General features: G+C 40.0%; 1 protein-coding gene across 1 annotated transcript in view; it reads right to left on the bottom strand.

Annotated features, from left to right (window-relative positions):
• Window positions 1–12,938: 12,938 nt before the first annotated feature.
• Window positions 12,939–19,929, bottom strand: part of LOC103606898 (UPF0606 protein KIAA1549) — a gene marked incomplete at its 5' end in the record, with an annotated part of 74,547 nt that continues 67,556 nt past the window's right edge. The window contains 2 exons of the mRNA XM_008591458.1: window positions 12,939–13,868; window positions 15,916–16,061. Coding sequence (XP_008589680.1) covers window positions 13,617–13,868; window positions 15,916–16,061 — 398 coding nt within the window. The remainder of the gene's footprint in view (window positions 13,869–15,915; window positions 16,062–19,929) is intronic.

The raw sequence follows: 19,929 nt of genomic DNA, 5'->3' as shown, positions 1-19,929 counted from the left end.
TCCTATATAGGGATGACCAGTGCGCTCACAGCGCTCACTGGCTGAGCGCGGTGCAGCCGGTATCCAAAAAAAAGGACAAAAAAAAAAAAAAAAAAGAAAGGAAATGTTTATGACAGTGCTAAAGAAAAAAAATAGGATAGAAGATTGAATCTATAATATGTCCTTCAATTAGGTAAGATAAAATGCATACGAAAAAAGCCTGGAAGGGATTTCACCAAAATGTTGAGGGCTGTTTCAAATGGTTAGTTAACCTAGGGATTTTTTTTTTTTTTCCCGTACTTGAATGTACTTTCCCAGATCTCTAAATATTATGACTTCATAATAAAACCATATTTTTAAGAAAACAAAATAGAGGAGACAAAATGACCTTCTGGGATATTACAAGACCTCAGAAAGTAAACACCAATTTCTGAGATATTGTCCTTGCCCATAAAGGTCCACAGGATTCCTCCTAAGATCCAACCTCCAGTTTTGGCAATGGAGGTTGAAAGAGGTTAAATAACTTACCCAAGTTCATATATACAGTAAGAAGCAAAGGTGGATCCAAGTTCAGGTACTGTGACTACAAAGTTAATGCCTGATTCTTCTATTGTATACTTTGTTATTATTACCATTATTACTATTACTGCTACTACTGCTACTACTACTATTATTAATAGGATGTAACATATTGTAAAACGTTTTAACAATTATTTTAAAATCATTCTAACAAAATCAGCCACTCAATTTTATTTCTTAATGTTTTTGTTTTTAATCAAATCTCAAGTTACCCAAGGTCATGTATATAATAAGAAGCATAGGCAAACGTACACTCAGGTGTTGTGACTGCAAAGTTAATGCCTGATTTGACTATTCCATACTTTATTATTTTTACCATTACTAATACTACCACTACTACTGCTATTATTATTAGGGTGTACCATACCATAATACACTTTAACATTTATTTTTAAAGCATTCTAACAAAACCATACCACTCAATTTTATTTTTCTATAAGTTTGTGTTTTTAATCAACTCTTGAGCTTTGACCCTTAAGGAAAAAGTGTTTTCAATTATAAAGCATTTAGGTTACACAGCCCATTGGTTTGAGTAAGTTGCACAGCAACCTTGGGCAACACTATGGGGGAATGAGTATGTCTGGGTGGGTACGTGTGTGTGTGTTTAATTGTGAGTTGTGACTGGGTTTCAGTCTGACATGTAAAGAGCTTGGAACTCTGTTATAAGGGATTTGCACTAACCCATGAGCAGTATAATGTTATCTGCAAGTGGACTTCGATTAGTCATAAATGTATATTGCAAACTCTAGGGCAATCACTAAAAAAAGTGATATGCTAAGAGAGGGGAGAAAACGAAATGATATAAAATGTTCATAAAATCAGAGAAGGCAGAAAATGAGGGGAAGACAAAAAAAAGAAATGAAAAGCAAGGATCATGAATAGAAAACAGTAACAAACATGGTAGACATTAATCCAACCAAATAAAAATCACTTTAAATGTGAATGGTTTAAATACACCAGTTAAAAGACAGAGACTATCCAAATGGATTTAAAAAATAAGACAATTATATGTTGTCCATAAGAAACCCACATTAAATATAAAGACACAGGTAGAATAAAAGTAAAGGGATGGAGAAATATATACCATACTAACACTAAGCAAAAGAAAGCTGGAGTAGCTAGATTAATTTCAGACAAAGTAGACTTCAGAGCAAGGAAATTTATCAGGGATAAAGAGGGGTATTACATAATGTTAAAGGGGCCAATTCTCCAAGAAGACATAACAGTCCTCAGTGTGTATTTATCAAAATACATGAGGCAAAAACTGATAGAACTCTAAGGAAAATAGATGAATCCACTATTGTGGTTGAAAACTTCAACACCCCTGTATCAGTGACTGACAAACCCAGCAGGCAGAAAATCAGAAAGGACATAGTTGAACTGAAGAGCAATATCAATCACCTGGATTTAATTGACATTTATAGAACATTTCATTCAACAACAGCAAAATACACATTCTTCTCAAGTTTGCATTCATAAAGATAGTCCACATTCTGAACCATAAAATACACATAAAATAATAAATTTAAAAGGATAAATAGTGTCATTTCACTAAGTCATTATCTTACACCAAACAACAGACACCATTAATCTGATTGTGTCTTACTAGCCATGGAAAATGAAGCAGAGTCCATCTTTTAAAAAGCACACAATTAGACAATTTACTGTGAAATAATGTTTTTGTTGCCTATTAAAAAAAAAAAAAACACCCAGAACTTATAAGGCTAAAGAAATGGTAACATATTCACTTGGAATTATTTTTTTCAGAATTGAAAAGGCTGTTGGTTTTTGCTTATCAATCGACTGATCTCAATCTTTGCCGGTGTTTTATGTTTTCTCTCCTTTGAGCAATGGGAAAATATCCCTGTTCCTCTGAAGGCCAATTTCCCTATTATGCTCTGAATCCAAGCCCCTCCTTTCTTCTCTGTCTTTTGCATTATCCATAAGCTCCCCCACTCTATGGATTATCCCCATCAGCACATGAAAATCTGGTATCTATTATTTTAAGGTTGCCAGATTTTGCAAATAAAAATACAGATGCATGGGTAAATTTGAATTTCAGATAAACGACAAATATTTTGGTATTTGTGCCCCATGCAATATTTGGGACATACTTAAAATTAAAAAGTACTCCTTGTTTATCTGAAATTCAAATTTAACTGGTGACCTGTATCTTATCCGACAACCCTAGTCTTTTACCCTATATCCTACCTTCCAGTTACCACCCATTTCTGTTTCCTTTCTCAGTAAAACTTCTGAAATAGTTGTCTCAGCTCACTTCTCTCTGTCCTCGCCTCCTAGTCCTTCATCCCCAGTCCACGCTGGCTTCTTTCTCCAGCACTCCACTGACTTGCTCTCATCAAGGTCACCGGTGTGGGGCTGGCCAGTAGCTCAGTTGGTTAGAGTGCAGCCTTATAACCCCAAGGTCATGGGTTTGGATCCCCATATTGGCCAGCCTCCAAAAAAATAAAAGTCACTGACGGCCTCCACATTTAGTCTACAGCCCAACCCCCATCCGACCCGCAGCTGGAACAGGAGCTTTGTCTGTCTTATACCCCAGTGTATTCCAAATCCCCAGTGCTTACAACAGTATCTATCACATTGCTGGTACTCCACAAATATTTGTTTAGCAAATGCATTCATGTATCAGTAGTGTTACCAAACCATCTAGTGAGTTTTTAGTGAATTTATTTGCTGAAATTATCTCCATGAGATTCTCAGCATTGGAACTGAGATCATTTGCTCTTACGTATAAGCAACATCATGTTGTTCTAACTGTAGAAACGCATTTAAAAATCGTTCATCTTTATTCCTAGCTACTTTTGAAGACATACCAAGAATACTTTTTATCACCCTTTATTTTATGGCATAGTCGGGCATCATGGGGTGGGGGATGGAGTATTTCCCCATCGTACTGACTTGGTGGACAGCCTGAACTGACTTTGTTCAGTCCCACCCATAGCACCATCTCCCCTCTAGGTGTCCCGGTCCTCACCTTTCACCTCACAGGTTCGTGAGAGTCTTGGAAAAGAAACAGGTAAGGATGGGAGGTCTCGGGCCTGGGTAGGCAGCCTTTCTGGTGGAGGATATGCAAGTGACAAGCTTACTGCCATGGCAGGGAAGTCCTCACCGGAGGACCTGCAGGGAATGGCTTTTCTGTGCTGAACTGCTGAGATAATTGTTAACTTTTAAAAACTGGGCAAAACCTGCTTTCTATGAGGTATTAGTTCTGTCCTCCAGAATACCATAAAGAAGGTCAACCCCTTTCTCATGGCAACACTTCAGGTATTTGAAGACAAGTTTGTCTCCTTCAGACCTTTACTCCTTACAGCAAAGACCTGGATTCTTGATTTCTTCCTCGAGTGCAATGGTTCCCAGTCCTGCCGTGCTGGCTCCTTTTCCCTCAGTCACTCCTTCCAAGTCACAACACTTCTTTTAAAATGTGGAATCCAAATTCTTCATTAACCAATAGGAGAGATAGAAATTCTTATATCCCCTCACTGGGGCACTATATTTTTATTAATAGAGCCTAAGCCTTGTTGATCTTTTAAATACCCCCAATGGTCCTAATCATCTCCAGCACATCAGTTAACATCCTCAAATCTTTTCTTATAAAGTCCTCTTAGGCCATATTCCCTTTATCCTGTATGCATATTATAGATTTTTTTTTTACATTGGACTTTAAATTTAATAGGAATAAATGCAATTTTGTTGATTTTTGACCCTGTGTTTTTTGTTTTTGTTTTTTTTTTTTTTCTTTTAAAAGATGACCGTCGGTAAGGGGATCTTAACCCTTGACTTGGTGTTGTCAGCACCACGCTCACCCAGTGAGCGAACCGGCCATTCCTATGTGGGATCCGAACCCGGGGCCTTGGTGTTATCAGCACCGCACTCTCCCGAGTGAGCCATGGGTCGGCCCTTGACCCTGTGTTTTAACCTGTCAATATTTTGAATTCAGATTTTGTCACTCATCACAATACCTCTACCTAAAATTGTGATGCATCTGCAAACTCAGTAACTCTGAACCCATTGATGTGACAAGCATACAAATACTTCAGTAACTCTCCCGAGTGAGCCATGGGTCGGCCCTTGACCCTGTGTTTTAACCTGTCAATATTTTGAATTCAGATTTTGTCACTCATCACAATACCATCTACCTAAAATTGTGATGCATCTGCAAACTCAGTAACTCTGAACCCATTGATGTGACAAGCATACAAATACTTAACCCAACTTCTGACGTCCAGGGGCCGGTAACCTCTGATGGGGAAACCTTAATTATCCAGAAAGGGGTTGAGGCACCGAGGACTTTGTCACAGGCCAGAGCATACTTTTGTCCCTACAGAAACAGCTGGGATGCTACTCCTGGTTCATCCTGTCCGGTCAATGGATGGAGGAGTGAGAGGGGGCCAGGCCTGAGCAGGAAATGCATCATGAGCTGTTGTTATGTCTGTCCAGTCAGCAGTTAAGGAAAGCCACACAGTCAAGGAAAGGACATGGAGGCAGACATTTTTCACAAGGGTCCTTCAAGGCAGTTTGTCAGCTGAAGTCTCATGGTTGCCTAGCATTAAAACCAAAGACTAGATGCTGAGTATCGCTTTCTGGACCTGGCCTGCCTTGCCACCAAGTCCTTTATAGCAGCCACAAACACTGGGAAGTCCCTGTCAAGTCCCACCACTCGTCAGGAGGTCAGTTGGGCAGTGCCTCCCAGTAGGGTGCAGACTTAGACACAAAGGGGCAGGCCTCTCAAGGTGATGGTAGAGCTAGAGCTACCAGGGGCCACTTTGCTCCAGTAAGAAAAATTGCTGCTGGGGGTTCCCAAGAACATCTGATCCTTTCTTGCAGATTAAATCTCATCCTTTTGCTCCCCCTGCCTCCTGCAGGCTCTGGAATCCAAATCAATAGTTTACTGTAAGTTCAATTAGAAAGTAAATCATCCTGATCAGTCCCAATCGCGAAACAAGATTAGATGAGCTGAGATTTTTTTTTTTTTAATCAAAATTTACTAAATTTTGATGCCTGTATCTCTGGTGGAAGAGCTATACTGGTTTTTATTTCCTTCAGTTTTGCTAATTCGCATTTTGTCCAGGAAAGGTAGAACAAAAAGGTGAAAGTTAATAGGTTACTGTGTAATGTTCTGACTTAAGTTTGGCTATGTCTTTCTTAAACTTTACTCCTCATTTGTGGAGCAAATTTGTCTCACAAGGAATCCAGAAAGAACAGTATTTGGGAAAAGTATCTGAGATCTAAGCACACTGGTTGTTGGACTTCCAACCTAGGTAGCGATCACTTCTTTTTCACTTACCGCTTCAGGAGGCTCCAAGGGGAGTAGCTACTTTTGGATTCTACTAAAAATAGAACATTCCTGCTGTTCTTCAAAAGCAGCCACAGCACAAAACTACTGTTGGAAAAAAGACCAACACTCATTTGTACTGAAATGCAGCAACCTGATTTTAGATTTTAAGCCCTTTGTTATTTAACCCTTTGCGCTAATGTTTTCTTTAAAACAATCTCGGCATTTTAAAACTCTGAATTAAAGAAACCATTGATTTGAGGTATATTAGCACATCACAGAATCAAAATCCAAATACTTACACTAACGCATAATTTCAAAATACTAAGGAACCATCCATGACCCACGTGCTCTGAAACAACTTTACAATATGAGTTTTCCAAATAGGTTGTGTGTTTTACTCTTCTGTAATGCTACACTTCGGCACGTGTGCAACAAACAACACTTTAACTATACAAATGTGGTTTACCTAGACCTGGGGAGGTAATTTTTCAAGTCCTTAACACTAGTTAAATCAAATACAAACTACCCCCATTTATTCTGGAAAGGGCAGAAGGGTGAGGCAGATCTTTAGGGTTGGAGTTATTTAGAAGAAGCAAATTACTAGGTAAATAGGGCACCATAAAGCAACAATAAGAAATTTCATTAGTTTAATTATCTTATTCAGGCACTGGATCAAAGGCTCTCTCTTCTTGTTATGCTTTCTTGTTTTCTTTCTACCGTAAGCTGTGCTTGGCAGGTACAAAGTGGAAGAGGAGCGAGAAGGACAAAAAACGCCGATTATTGCCCATCCTCATTTCAACTCAGTATTCGGGCGTGGGACCCGCCTGGTCTTTCATCTAAGCCTCAGCTGCTTCTAGCAACTCCCTATTCTTCCATCACTTTGAACTTATTTACACTCAGAGCACATAAAATCTCATAGGGTAACCAGTTCTACCAGTTAGTTTCCACCGCATTTATGTTGTTTTGTTTACCTAATGTATTTACTAAAACATAATATAAAGACATATTAAAACTTATTATAATTTCTCCAGCCATGTCTAAAATACTGGGATATCTCACCATTGCGTGTATATGTATTTTTTGAATTCCTTTTTCTTTTGAATTTATTTTTAGTTTTGTCAAACTTGTTTAAACTTTCATAATATCCTATTCTGGGGGGTTTTAAACCTCTTAGACATCTGAAATATTCTTTAAGTTCTCCATATATTGGTCTACTTTCTCTAATTTTTCTTGAACTTTTTCCCTCCAAACTCTCCTTCTTGAAGGCTTATTTTCTGCCAAGACTTGCAATCATTAACCATGTTGTTAACATTAGTAGGATCTGTTTGCCGTGAGAAGTCTGCAGAGGCTGGGTTATGGATGCACAAGACAGGAACATATTAACCTCTGCAGATGTCCTGTGGGCTTTATTGGTATCAGATTAGTTTGTTTTTATACTTTTTAAAAATGTTAGACTTAGAGAAAAGCTGCAAAAACAATGTAGAGGGTTTCTGTATACCTTTTACATAGCTTCCCCTAATAGCAAAGCCTTAATAACCATAACCAATAAATTAACCTTGGTACAATATCACTAACTAAACTACAGGCTGCATTTGGATTTCACCAGTTTTTCCACGAGTGTCTTTTGTGCTGTCCTTCCAGGATCCTATCAAGGATGCACGTTTCATTTAGTTGTTATGTTCCACTGTGTTTCGAGTTCCTTTTTCTTTTCTAAGTTTCAAAGGATTTTTATTTTCTTGGGTTTCATAAACAACTACAGATTTACCTTATTACCTTACAAGATTGTATGGACTTCGATCTTCTCACTTGTCTTTGTAAATTGTAGAGTCCTAATCTTTTCATTCCAAAATGAATCTGCTCTCAGTAGATGCATCCATTTCGTTAGTGGGCAGCAGCAAGACAAAGGAGCAAGTGGAAGGGAGTGGCACCAGTAAATGTGAGTGAAAACAATTCTGCAAATCCCACACACTGAATACAATTCTGTCAACTTAATTTCTCAGAAAATGAAAGTACTAGGTGTTCTCACCAGGGACACAAAACTGGAGAACCAAAGGATTATCTCATCCAACTTTTCACATTTTAAAATGAGAAAACATTCATGGTGCAAAGGAAATGAACGGAAAATATCACATTGACACCAATTCATAGCATTTATTGACATTTCCATTTAAAATGCTAGGAAAGCTGTATAAATTGTAAACATGGAAACCAAACACTTGCATAAATTATTTCAAAAACTCTACAGCACATTAGAAAACAGTGCAGCTAATTGAAGGGTAGAAACATAACCAACAAATAGAAGAGAGGGTTCATTACTAAATCATATACCCATACGGAGACTTAAGTGCCCGTTTGAGACCAGCAAACCATGATTGTCAAGTTCGAGTTGCAGTATCGACGCCACTGGTGGCCTCAATTTGCTCTGCACATTTTCGTACATTAACACTCACAATCTAGGAACGAGGGTGCAGCAAGAGTGAGAACATGGACCTTGACAAAATAGGAGAAAACTCGGCACCCAGAGCAGCTCTGCTGAGCAACCCTTCTTGTCAACACTAGCCCGACCCCCCAACTCCCCGCATGATGCACTGGAGGCAGGCTGGGGAGAGCGTTTCTACTCCCCTTTTCTGAAAAGAGTCCTCTGGTGCTTAGAACAACTGAATTAAGGAGCAGAGCCTCAATTCCTCTACTACTTCCCTCTTCTCTCCCCACATCTGCAGGCAGAACAGCACAGGGTGTCTGTCTTGACCTGGGCCCTGTACTATTCCCAACTTGCACACGTAGGGAATCAAGTTATGAATACTTGAGATCTGGTGGGCACAAGAAAAGACTATTCACAATGCTCCAAGTAGTCCAGAAAGGTTCCGTGCAATCAGGGGTTCAGATTATTCTAATGTTTATCTCTGTCCTTTCTACCTTTTTACTTTTTAAGTGTGAAGTGGCCCCAGAGCAGAAAAACCTGGAGGAAGAAGGAAAAGTAAGGAGCCCGGATAATTATCCACCCTGTGGGAAACTAATTTGGACTGGAGTGCTTCAGATTAAGACATTCATTGCTGCTCCCACCTTCGCACTGGTTCCTGGTGTCGTTTCATGTTTCCAAAGGCATTTAATATTCTTTTCCTAAATTTCAGTGCTTCCGTGTGTTCTTAAGATAAACTGTCAAGTGTACTGTTACGCACAAGCTTGGACTTAGCAGTGTACCATGACGTCTTGGTTTTCATGTCTTTTCAACAATGGAAAAAGAAGTCCTAGTTTAAACACCAACGATCACCTCCAAGAATATCAAAAGAAATCTGAAATGTACACACTCCTTGTTCATTAGGTAACAAGTGTAAGTCTATTATATTTTGTTACAGAACTTGCTCATAGAAACCCCTCTCACCTGTTACAAGGATGCCTGTTAACATGTTGGGTTCAATGTAAATACAAAGTTCAACACTGTCCCATAGAAATGTTCTGTGTTCACACCGTCTATCTGCAAGTACAGAGTGGACATCCTCACGCTCCTACCCAGGACAGATGTGCATAAGCAGGCTCCGCAGACTGGCCTTGGAGCCTTGCTCTGGAGGTAGAAATGACATGGCGAAAACTCAAGTAGAGCTGAAGTTAGTGTGGAACCTAAGATTGGAGTCCCTCTGCCCCCACGCCCAGAACCTTAACCAGCTTTCCTTCCAACCAACACACTCACTCACGTCTACGACTCTAGTATGATAGGGATAACGGGTTTTTTTTAATGAATAATGTGTGGGTTACTGCCAATGCAAGTCGGTGTCCGAGTGACTGGTTTAGTCACTGGAGCACTCACGAGCAGGCTGTACAAATGCAGTAAAACTGACCCTGTGCATGGGAAATAGGAGACTTGTAAAGCACAGAATTACTTGTTTTAGCCCAAAGCCTTTTGGGCGTACCTTCACCTATAAAATCTGGTTGGCAAAAACCCGCAGTTTAAAAGCCATGTGCCACCAAAATCAAAACACACTCTGAAATTAAATAAGATCTGGAGGAAAATGTGTAAAGAAGTCTAATAGATTATTTATAACCTGCTATCTTCCAGAAAGGATTTTCCATAGCCGAATGGCTGACTGTTGAGACCTGCTCTAAGCAGTGACCCTCAGTGTCATTCTCATCACTATTTTCACACTTTACATTGGTCGTTCAGCAGTTCTTGGCACGCTCCCTCCCTTACCCCAGACTGGAGCTCTTCCTCTGTAGATCTTCACACACCTGGCCATTTCCTCGCTGTATTACTGCAAACATATCCTCCTCTTCTAAAACCCCCTAAACAGTGCAGTGAGGGATTTTGTCCCCACACGGCAGCCGATCAGGATCAAACTCATTTTCAATGATAGCTTCACACAATTTCTACTTCCTCACCGGCCCAGTCTCCGCTCTCCCCACACCATCTCACCATTTGCCTGGGCAGCTCCTCTGTCTTCATTGAAGTAGCTTCTGCAGTTGACTTCTCCCCCACATCCACCATTTCCAAGCGTGCAACTCCCATGATTTCCTCTGAGTACCTAATGCACTTGTGTACTTTGAATACATTTTATTGATGTTTAAAGCATGTTATTTATCTTCCATCTTTTATACCTAGCTGTACTATCTGACTTAGATTCTAAATCTCGGAAGGCTGGGCTCATGTCTGCTTATTTGTTCGGTGCCAGAAACAGCAGAAAATCAGGAGCAGAAAGATGCTTAATAAATGTGGTTTGAAAGTCAGTGGAGAAGGAAGTGAATTTAAAGCAAAACAGGAGGGAGGAGGAGGAGTCACACTGGGCTCTTAGTTTTGCTCCAGTTACCCACGTGGGACTCCATTCACTGGTAGATCACGAATATCACATCGTCCTGCCATGCCATTCACACAAACAGCACTTTATATGTTCACGATGCTTTTTGCTCCCTCCTCAAGGGATGTTTGCACACATAATCGCATCTGATTCTCACAACTACAGACCCCAGGAAGTGGGCAGGAGAGGTCTGCTCTCATTTGGCTGATGGGGAGAATGAAATTCAGAGAAGGAACTTGACACAGTGAGTAAGTAACAAAGTAGATTCTGCAAGGAATCATCTCTCCAGTCTTGTCTAAAATTCTGACTTAGAGTCTGTGTTACCACTAGAATTTCTACAATAGGAAAAGAATACACATAAAATTTAACTTTTCATCTAGAGTGCTTCCACAAATGGAACTCCAAAGCCACACACGATCAACTTGAGGACCTTCCTTTTAAGTAGATCACGTGAATCGAGTGCCTGAAGACCCGCTGGGCATGGTGCTACCCACAACAGCTGGTTCATTCTGAGTCTGTTGACTGATGAAACCATTGCAGCAAGTATTTAGAGGAAACAAATGCAAACTTAGTGTGCTTTACAACCAACAAGAGCGTGCCGCAGCCCCATGGGGCTTGCTCACACCATACCACACACCACCAGTTGCTTCTTATATGTCATCTTTGGTCTTGATACATGTTTACAGGTGTATCAGTTCTAAGAAAAAAAATACAGGTAGAACCCCTTTAGGGTAGTTTGAAAGGCATCAAAATTGCTGTTGCTGTCAACCCTCTTTGAAACAGAGACCCGTTTCTGCAACGTAAGGAGGTAACCATTTTTAGTACACTCTACTCACAAACACTTAAGACACTGAGCAGAACGAGAGGAGGGGCCGTTTATTCCATCTGCTGTCACACGACTTAAATTCATTGTAAGGGGTCCATAATAGAATTCTGTTTACAAATCGGAAATTCTTATTACTATATTCAAGAAACCTGGTATTTTTGAGTGACAGCAAAAGAATCCTACACTCTGGGGGAGTTTGACAGTAAACAAGACCAAGAGGTAAGAAATCAAGCCGAGAAGGTGGCCTTCTCTCTCACGCTCTTTGGAGATTCTGAGGTTTGCCTGGAAAGGAGCTGCCAGTCTTTTTTTTTTTAAAAAACACCCTTGAGAGACCTATTCTCCTGCAGCCCTTCCCTTTCAAAGGTGTACAGATGAAAATAAGCCGAGAAGGTGGCCTTCTCTCTCACGCTCTTTGGAGATTCTGAGGTTTGCCTGGAAAGGAGCTGCCAGTCTTTTTTTTTTTTTTAAACACCCTTGAGAGACCTATTCTCCTGCAGCCCTTCCCTTTCAAAGGTGTACAGATGAAAAATGGCTATATTTTCACTTCCCAGAATCAACCTTCCCTGTACTGTAAGACTAAGTCTGTACAACAGGCTTAATTAAGGAACTGCTGAAACATGATTCTGGAACCCAATGATTAGACTTTGGAAAACTGTTTTATGTATTTCAGAGTTCTTAACTTGACTCAGGTTTTGATTAAAGCCCCAATTTCTACCCATTTCTCTGTTATTTGAAAGTATTCATTGATCTAATAAAAAGAGGTTATAATGAAAATCTCTTAATCTAAGCCTATTTTTCTCCTGAGTTTCACTCAGGTACCAGGAAACACAATGGCCCTTGTCACTATATTCCTTACTATAATTTGGGGAGTGGGGAAACGTTTACTTGAGGAATAGATCTTAAGTGAGATGATCCCCTCTCTGAGCCCCAAAGTGCCTAAGATACTTTTAATAGTCACTCAACAGAGTGATAACACAATAAAATAAAAAATGAGAAGCAATCTCTCCTTTCCCTTGTGGGCTCAAAGCTCTTCTTTACATTTTTTAATTCGCTGCAGAGAGGCTGAACTGAACTCAATTTTACTCCAGGTCTTGAGCACAGGGAATGTGATTACCAGGGATGTACTCATCACAGTTTGGTGGACCTAGGAATTTTTATAAATAATTTTTGCTTACATAAAATTTCCCATCCAGACATAATTTGTGAGCAAATCATTGGCAAAGTGCAAGGATCAATTAGGACCTCTTGATAGCCGCCTTCTAGAGGACCGGGCTCAATGATATGTGTTGAAATGGAATGCTGCCAGGAGTTGCACGTGCCCCATTAATTAACAGCAAATACAATCAAGAAAGTAAACCTAAACTTCAATAAGTATTTTGAATAACCAAATAAATATTAAGCTTTTCCCTTGATTTGGGAGTGTTGTTTGTTTGTTTTTTTCCTAGAACAAAATGAGACCTTCAACATATTCTTCCACTGAAAAAGCAAGTTGCATTTCACAGACATGAAGGTGGGGGGGCCCTCAGAGCTGTAGCACCAGAAGGAAAAATGCAGGTGATGGCTTCATTTGGAATCATCAGGCTCTAGAACCTATCATTTGGTTTCTCACTAGTAGCTTTTTAAATTCCCAAACAGTCTTAGTATTCCTGCTGTTAATATTACTATTAAAATAAGTTCCTATGGAGAAAAAGAGGGAAATCAATCTGTTAACAAAATGTCTTCAAATTTCTTTTCTCAGAAAACAAAGCAGCAACTTCAATCACACACATCAGTCTGAGTCCCACAGAAGCGTTTGATTGCTTGCATCCCTACACCATCTACACACTTTAATCTTTTGCCTTTAGAATGGAGACTTAGTACTTTTGTTAGCTTAGGTTTGTGTGTTGTTTTTGTGAAGTGCTGCTGGCTTTTGGCCAAAAGTACATAAAATTCAACTGAACCGAAGAGGTCACAAAATTGCCAACACAGTAAAAGTATCATGAGCTGTCACGTGACTTATGGCATCTTCTAAAATCGCAACTCATTCCCTTACTGGGGCCGCTTGCCCGGGAGTTGATCATTTGTCTTACAATCAGCCACTCAGTTGATTTCCTTTCAGTCTTGCTTCCACGGGAAGCAGATACTTGGCCACTCTGCAAGGCCAGACCGATCAGCTGTGGAAGTTCTGCACGGTGCTCTGTTTCTGAGAGAGCCTCAGGAGCTCCTCGCGGATTGCTTTGATGAGAGAGGCTGAGGAGTGGCTGGGCTGGAGGTCTTCTGTGGAGCTGGTGGGGTAACCCAGCCCGGGGCCCTGCAGTCCTCGGTGGGGGAGGTTCCTGGGAGGGGCTGAGGGCTCCCTGCCTGAAGTCCTTGGCACCTGATAGAGTGGTGAAGAATACTCTTGCTGTCCAAGCATGTGTGTCTGAAAAACATGGCAAACATTACCGTACTTCCCACGTAAGAACAAGAAGGAAAATCAAATTCAAACTGGCATTGGGAATGTTCCTGAGACTTTCTCGGCTCATCACCCACCTAACAACTTGGCTCTCCAACAGGGACCCTACTGCCCATGTCCCTGTGCCACCATGCATAGGAGGGAGTGGGTGAAGACAGGAGTTGGTCTGGGCTCCTGGCCCACAGGGAGAACAGGAAAGGACCTGGGGAGCTAGAAAGGAAGGGGGGGGGAGTACACCATGGAGGTGAAAGGTCAGATGATATCTGGGAGCTGCAGGAGGTGAGCAATGTTGGTAAAGGGACTGACAAGGACAACCACCACCTCTGTCCTGGATGGGAGAGTGTGCACGTGAACACATAATAGGACCCCAGAACCCCAACACGGTCACGTCATTTTCCATTTTATCTGTCATCCATCTTTCCGTCTGTGTGTCTGTTGAGCTGCCTCTTTACCAAGTTATCTGCACTCAAGTAGATAACAGTTTAACTGATATTTGCAGAATACAGATTCATTTGGCTTTAGTTTGACAAGAATTATTACACTTTTCAGTGATTTTTTTCATATTTTTTCCAGTAAAAATACCTCTCCTTGCATTTATATGTAAGAGTACTAAATCTGTGTACTAAAAAACTTAACGCTGATAGCAAGTTATTAGTGAAGTAAACATGTCATTCCAGCCCTAGATTATTTCTACATTTCATTGCTCCAAAGAGGTACTCCAAAGTGAACATTATTGGATTTCACAGGAAAACCCAAAATACCTCATGAAACTAAGCTGGGCACAATGAAGGCAGACAAAGAAAAATATCAGCAAACTTAAAGCAAATACTTGAGATTATAACAATGTCTCTTTTAGGGAAAAGTCATATTCTAAAGTTAATTTCCTTTCACTGAGCAAAAGCATCCAGTCATGAAAAGAATTTAGTGTGACTGCTGGAAAGGCACAGAAATGCAATGCATAGTGGATAAGGATAAAACAAAAAGTAATATTTTGGTTTGTATTTTCAAACTTCATGAATTTATCCCTCAAGAATATAAAATGCTTGGAAAAAAAAAAAAAGAAAGTACTTGTGGAAATTAACTATACCCATATTGAGATTAGAAGCCTCAAAAAGAAAACTTGTGCCTTAAAAAGCCCCCAACTGTGCACTTACTGCAAAATCATCTACTCACGGTGGTCACAGTGGAAATGATGCTAATATTCCCATGTGAAGCACACGTGGTATATAAAATCATGAATATTTACACAGTAATCACATCAAAGATGAAGACTATACCCATATTGAGATTAGAAGCCTCAAAAAGAAAACTTGTGCCTTAAAAAGCCCCCAACTGTGCGCTTACTGCAAAATCATCTACTCACGGTGGTCACAGTGGAAATGATGCTAATATTCCCACGTGAAGCACACGTGGTATATAAAATCATGAATATTTACACAGTAATCACATCAAAGATGAAGTACAGAATTTAGTCACCTACAGGTTCAAATTACTTAACACCTGAAATGTGCCTCAAGAAAAATTATATACTTTCTAAGAGCCTGACGTCAATTCCCTTCCTCTTGGGGCGAGAGGGAATTTACCATCTAAAATCTGCAAGCAAAAAAACACAAGCAAGAGGGAAAGAGTGACGGAGATAAAAACTTTTTTTAAAAAAAAATACAGGTTTTGGGCCGGCCCAGTGGCGCACTGGATAGTGCGCCGCTTGGGAAGCGCGGCGGTGCTCCCGCCCGAGGGTTCGGATCCCACATACAGACCGGTTCCCGCTCACTGGCTGAGCGAGGCGCGGGAGCAACACCGAGGCTTGCGATCCCGTTGCCGGTCCCCGGTCCGGTACGGGGGCAACACTGAGGGTTGCGATCCGTTGCCGGACACGGAAAAAGACAAAAGACAAAAAAAAATAATAATAAAATAAAAAAATACAGGTTTTAAAAAGAGATCCCCAAAGGCAAACAGCTAAATTATGCATGATTATGTCTAAATTCTAAATGAGGGCCCAAGACAAGATACTCACAGCCTCTCGGCGCCCCGCTTCATCCTCCCCGTACGAAGGCCAGCCTGGTCCCCCATACTGGCTGCCTCTGCTAGGTGGGATTTCCACAGGCTGAGCTCCGATTCTGCTAGCAATTCCCACCTGCGTCAGGTGCTGGATCTGGGAGCCTAGAGGGGACACGGTGGAATGGCCTGGTCAACATTTACAGGAAAGTGCTACTGCGAAGAGAGACACCTGTGGTTCTGACCACTGCACTCCTTTAAGGATGAGGGATAATGGGCATTGTTCAAACATGACATCAACTCTATGTCCAGAAATGACTTTTTCTAAGAAAAACAGACGATGAGCTTCTTGGTTGATGGGTTTTTATTTCCTTTTAATACAGAGACGGATAGTCATGCTCTTATTTTCCTGGCTAAACATCAAAGGCCCAGGGATGAAGGGTAGAATAGAGGGTACTTCCATTCATTTCCGTAGAGGTTACAAACAAGGATGATCTTACTTATTGAGAAGAAAGGAGGAAAATATTTTGGAACCATAAAGAAGCAGAAACCTGGCTCCTTCTTGCTTGTGGCTTTGAGATTCACAAGGAGCTGAACATACACTATGCTTTCTTTCTTAAAAGACAGAGTATAGGTTGATTTGCATTCACAATATTAAAGTTTTCATTATACTCACATTGTTTCCATAAGTTAGCTATAGCACAATGAAAACCACTCCCCTAGCCTCATCAGGAGATGTACTGATGGCAAATGCAGAGGCCTCTAGAGAGCTAATCCACCTGCACTCAGACATCTGCAGACTCTGTGGCTATGAGAGCCAGGAGTTAAACAGCAAATTTTTCTCCCTCATCAACATATGGCATCTGGAAATATTCCTACACTGCAAATTAAGGGAGAGAAAAGAGATCTTTAAGTATTGTGAAATAAGACAGTTATTATCCAAATGCTCGTAGGAACATCAAATTCATCCGTGATACTCAGACTGGTACTGCCAAGGTTCTGAGCGTTCTAGAGGTATGAGAGGTGGCCCTCTCTGTGTCTGAGTGTACTCCTACTTTAGCTGTCTAATTAACTTCAATTAATCAACTGCATTTTAAAAGAAAGAACTCTTCTATGGTTTTATTTGGATATATAATTATAACTAAAGGTCAGGAAAAACTGTCCAGGCTCCTGCCAGAGCAATGTACTCTACTGGCGCACTTGTCAGTTACTAGAAATTCCTAACCGTATTAAAATTATCAAGACTATGCGTATTGTTTGCGCAGTACACATAGTTTGAGCAAATCTTGCAAAGAGCTATAAATGCAACAGAGAGTTCCCCATCATTTCCGAAAGGTCAAACAGCTGCACAGGGAGAAAATACTTTTGTGTTAAACCACAACAGCAGTTGAAATCATAATTCAGACATGACTTTGTGTTATCCTGTGTTCATTTAACAACCATGACTCAACCTCCACCCCAGCAAGCCTGGGTTTGTGTTCCAGCTCAGCCACCAACAAGCCATGTGACCTTGAGCTACCGCTCCTACTGAGCCTAGATTCTCACTTCTCCGGTGGAGACAAAAAATCTACCTCAGAGGGTTATTTCAAGGATTAAAAGAGAATAAAATAGACCAATTACCAAACACATGAGAGGCAACTGGTAAATCTCAAATTCCCCTTTTTTGGCCTTTGGTGACCTCTTCATTTTAAATAGCTGCACGATTTACTCATTGAGGCCCTTATGAGTGGCATTCAGGGAGGTAAACATTTTTTGCCATTATGAATAATGCTGCAATAAACATCTTGGCACATGTAGTTCTTCCCTAATATTATGGATTTGTGGGGGAGGGGAGATTACCAAATCAAAGGCTCAGGAGACGTATTGCCAAACTGCTTCCCCAAATTTAATGATTTATATAGTGATCACACCAAAGATGAAGTTTAGATTTCAGTTACCTACAGGTTCAAATTACTTAACACCTGAAATCTGCCTCAAGAAAAATTATATACTTTGCAAGAGTTTGATGTCAATTTCCTTCTACTTTGGGTGGGAGGGAATAATACAATGGTAATAATAACAATAGTGGCAGCTAATATTTATTGAAAGTTTATATATCAGGCACTATTTTGAGCACTTCACATCTGTTATCTTCTTTAATCAGCAAAACAACCACAGGAGATTAAATACTAATATCCCAGTTGTACAGATGAAGAAAACAGATGCTAATTTTACCACACCACATTATTATGACAATAATTTAATGACTTAAATGGTGCCTTATTGTGGTTTTGAGTTATTTAATCCTTTTCAAAACTGGGCCTTTTCCCTACATTTACTTTTATATGATACACACACACTCACATACGCACACAGATATATACGAGTGTTTCTTTTTCCCATCTTTGCCCATTTATCTACTTATATGAGCTATTCTCTGTAATAAAAGCACCTCTCAGTCATAATATGCTGTCGAATTTTTCCTAGGTATTATTTTGTTTTTGGTAATTTTTAGGCATATACATGTTTGATAATTTTTTATAGTCAAAAAGGCAACTCTTCTAATAGATCTTAATATTTTCCATTACAAATTTTTACAGAATTCTGTCTCTTATTAGAAATTATTACAAAACAAATTCCTCTTTAAAAGTTTGATACATGAGCCGGCTCGGTGGTGCACTGCTACAGTGCGCCACTTGGGAGCGCGGTGGCGCTCCCGCCGAGGGTTCGGATCCCACATACAGACCGGTTCCCGCTCACTGGCTGAGCGAGGTGTGGGGGCAACACCGAGGGTTGCAATCCCGTTGCCGGTCCGGTACGGGCGCAACACTGAGGGTTGCGATCCGTTGCCAGACACGAAAAAAGACAAAAAGGAAAAATAAATAAATAAAATAAATAAATAAATAAATAAATAAATAAAAGTTTGATACATAATTTCTATGTTCATCTAGATTTTTTAATTAAAAATTAATACATGGGCTGGCCAGTCAGCTCAGTTGGTTAGAGCATGGTGCTGATAACACCAAGGTCAAGAGTCCAGATCCCTGTACCAGCCAGCTGCCAAAAATAAATAAGTAAAAATAATGATTATACATCTAAATTTTGTTTAGTATGTACACTGTGCAGCAAGGTTCAAATATGCAACAATTAACAGGAGCAACAAGACTCCTCTCAAAGCACACCTATAAAGTATTTGAAATGTCCTGTCAGATATCAGGATACATTATTTGTTTTGTTGATTAATAGACAATGTAAAACATAAGAATATCTTAGAAGACCATATTGGAAAAATATTCATCAAGTACTGAAAATCTGAAATTGGCCTAAGCTACTTTCTTGATGACATCAGAAGTTAGAATATAGCAAAATAAATTATTTAACATGTAGTGGTTCCTCTCACTAAAGCTCAAGTCTTCACAAAGGAGGGTGAAGAAATACATGGGGAAAATAAAAGTGACATTGAGTTTTGTAATAAAACACAGTAAGATGATAATGAACTTTATGAATTTTTCCAGGTATACAGAGCTACACTAGAAACAGAAAGAACTCAGGATCTTAAACTACACAGATGTTTTAGGAACTCTGAATGGCATTCACGAACATAGCTTTCACAGTTTCAACTATTCATAAGTTGAAGCTTTATGAAATGAAACAGTAGTTTGTAATTTTGGGGTACAACTCTGAATCGCACGTACTGATGAGGCAGACCAGGCAAGTGCCACGTAAGAATCTCAGCTCAGCCACGTCGGGCACTGTTGTCAACCTACAAGCCGTGTCTCTCGTTATGGGTCTGAAAGGGTTCTCTCAGCTCTTCCACTGATGCTTCTGTTGGCCCAGTTAGGGAAATGAATTGTAAGGTATTTGTAGCTATATTTGAAAATTGGGGGGTTTACAAAGATCTCAGGACAAATCCCTCATAAAAGTCAATGAGATTTGTTCCCGGTTCAACAATTAACACAAAACTCCCAGAAGACTCTAAGACAAATATATTTTCTTCTTTTCCTATTAATTTTCTGACAATAAATTCATTGCTAATCTAACTGTAATTATTGAC

This window comes from Galeopterus variegatus, unplaced genomic scaffold, assembly GCF_000696425.1.
Source record: "Galeopterus variegatus unplaced genomic scaffold, G_variegatus-3.0.2 Scaffold6926, whole genome shotgun sequence".
Classification (NCBI taxonomy): Eukaryota; Metazoa; Chordata; class Mammalia; order Dermoptera; family Cynocephalidae; genus Galeopterus; species Galeopterus variegatus.
The sequence above is the reverse complement of the archived record's forward strand: the minus strand, read 5'-3'. Positions and strand labels throughout refer to the sequence as shown.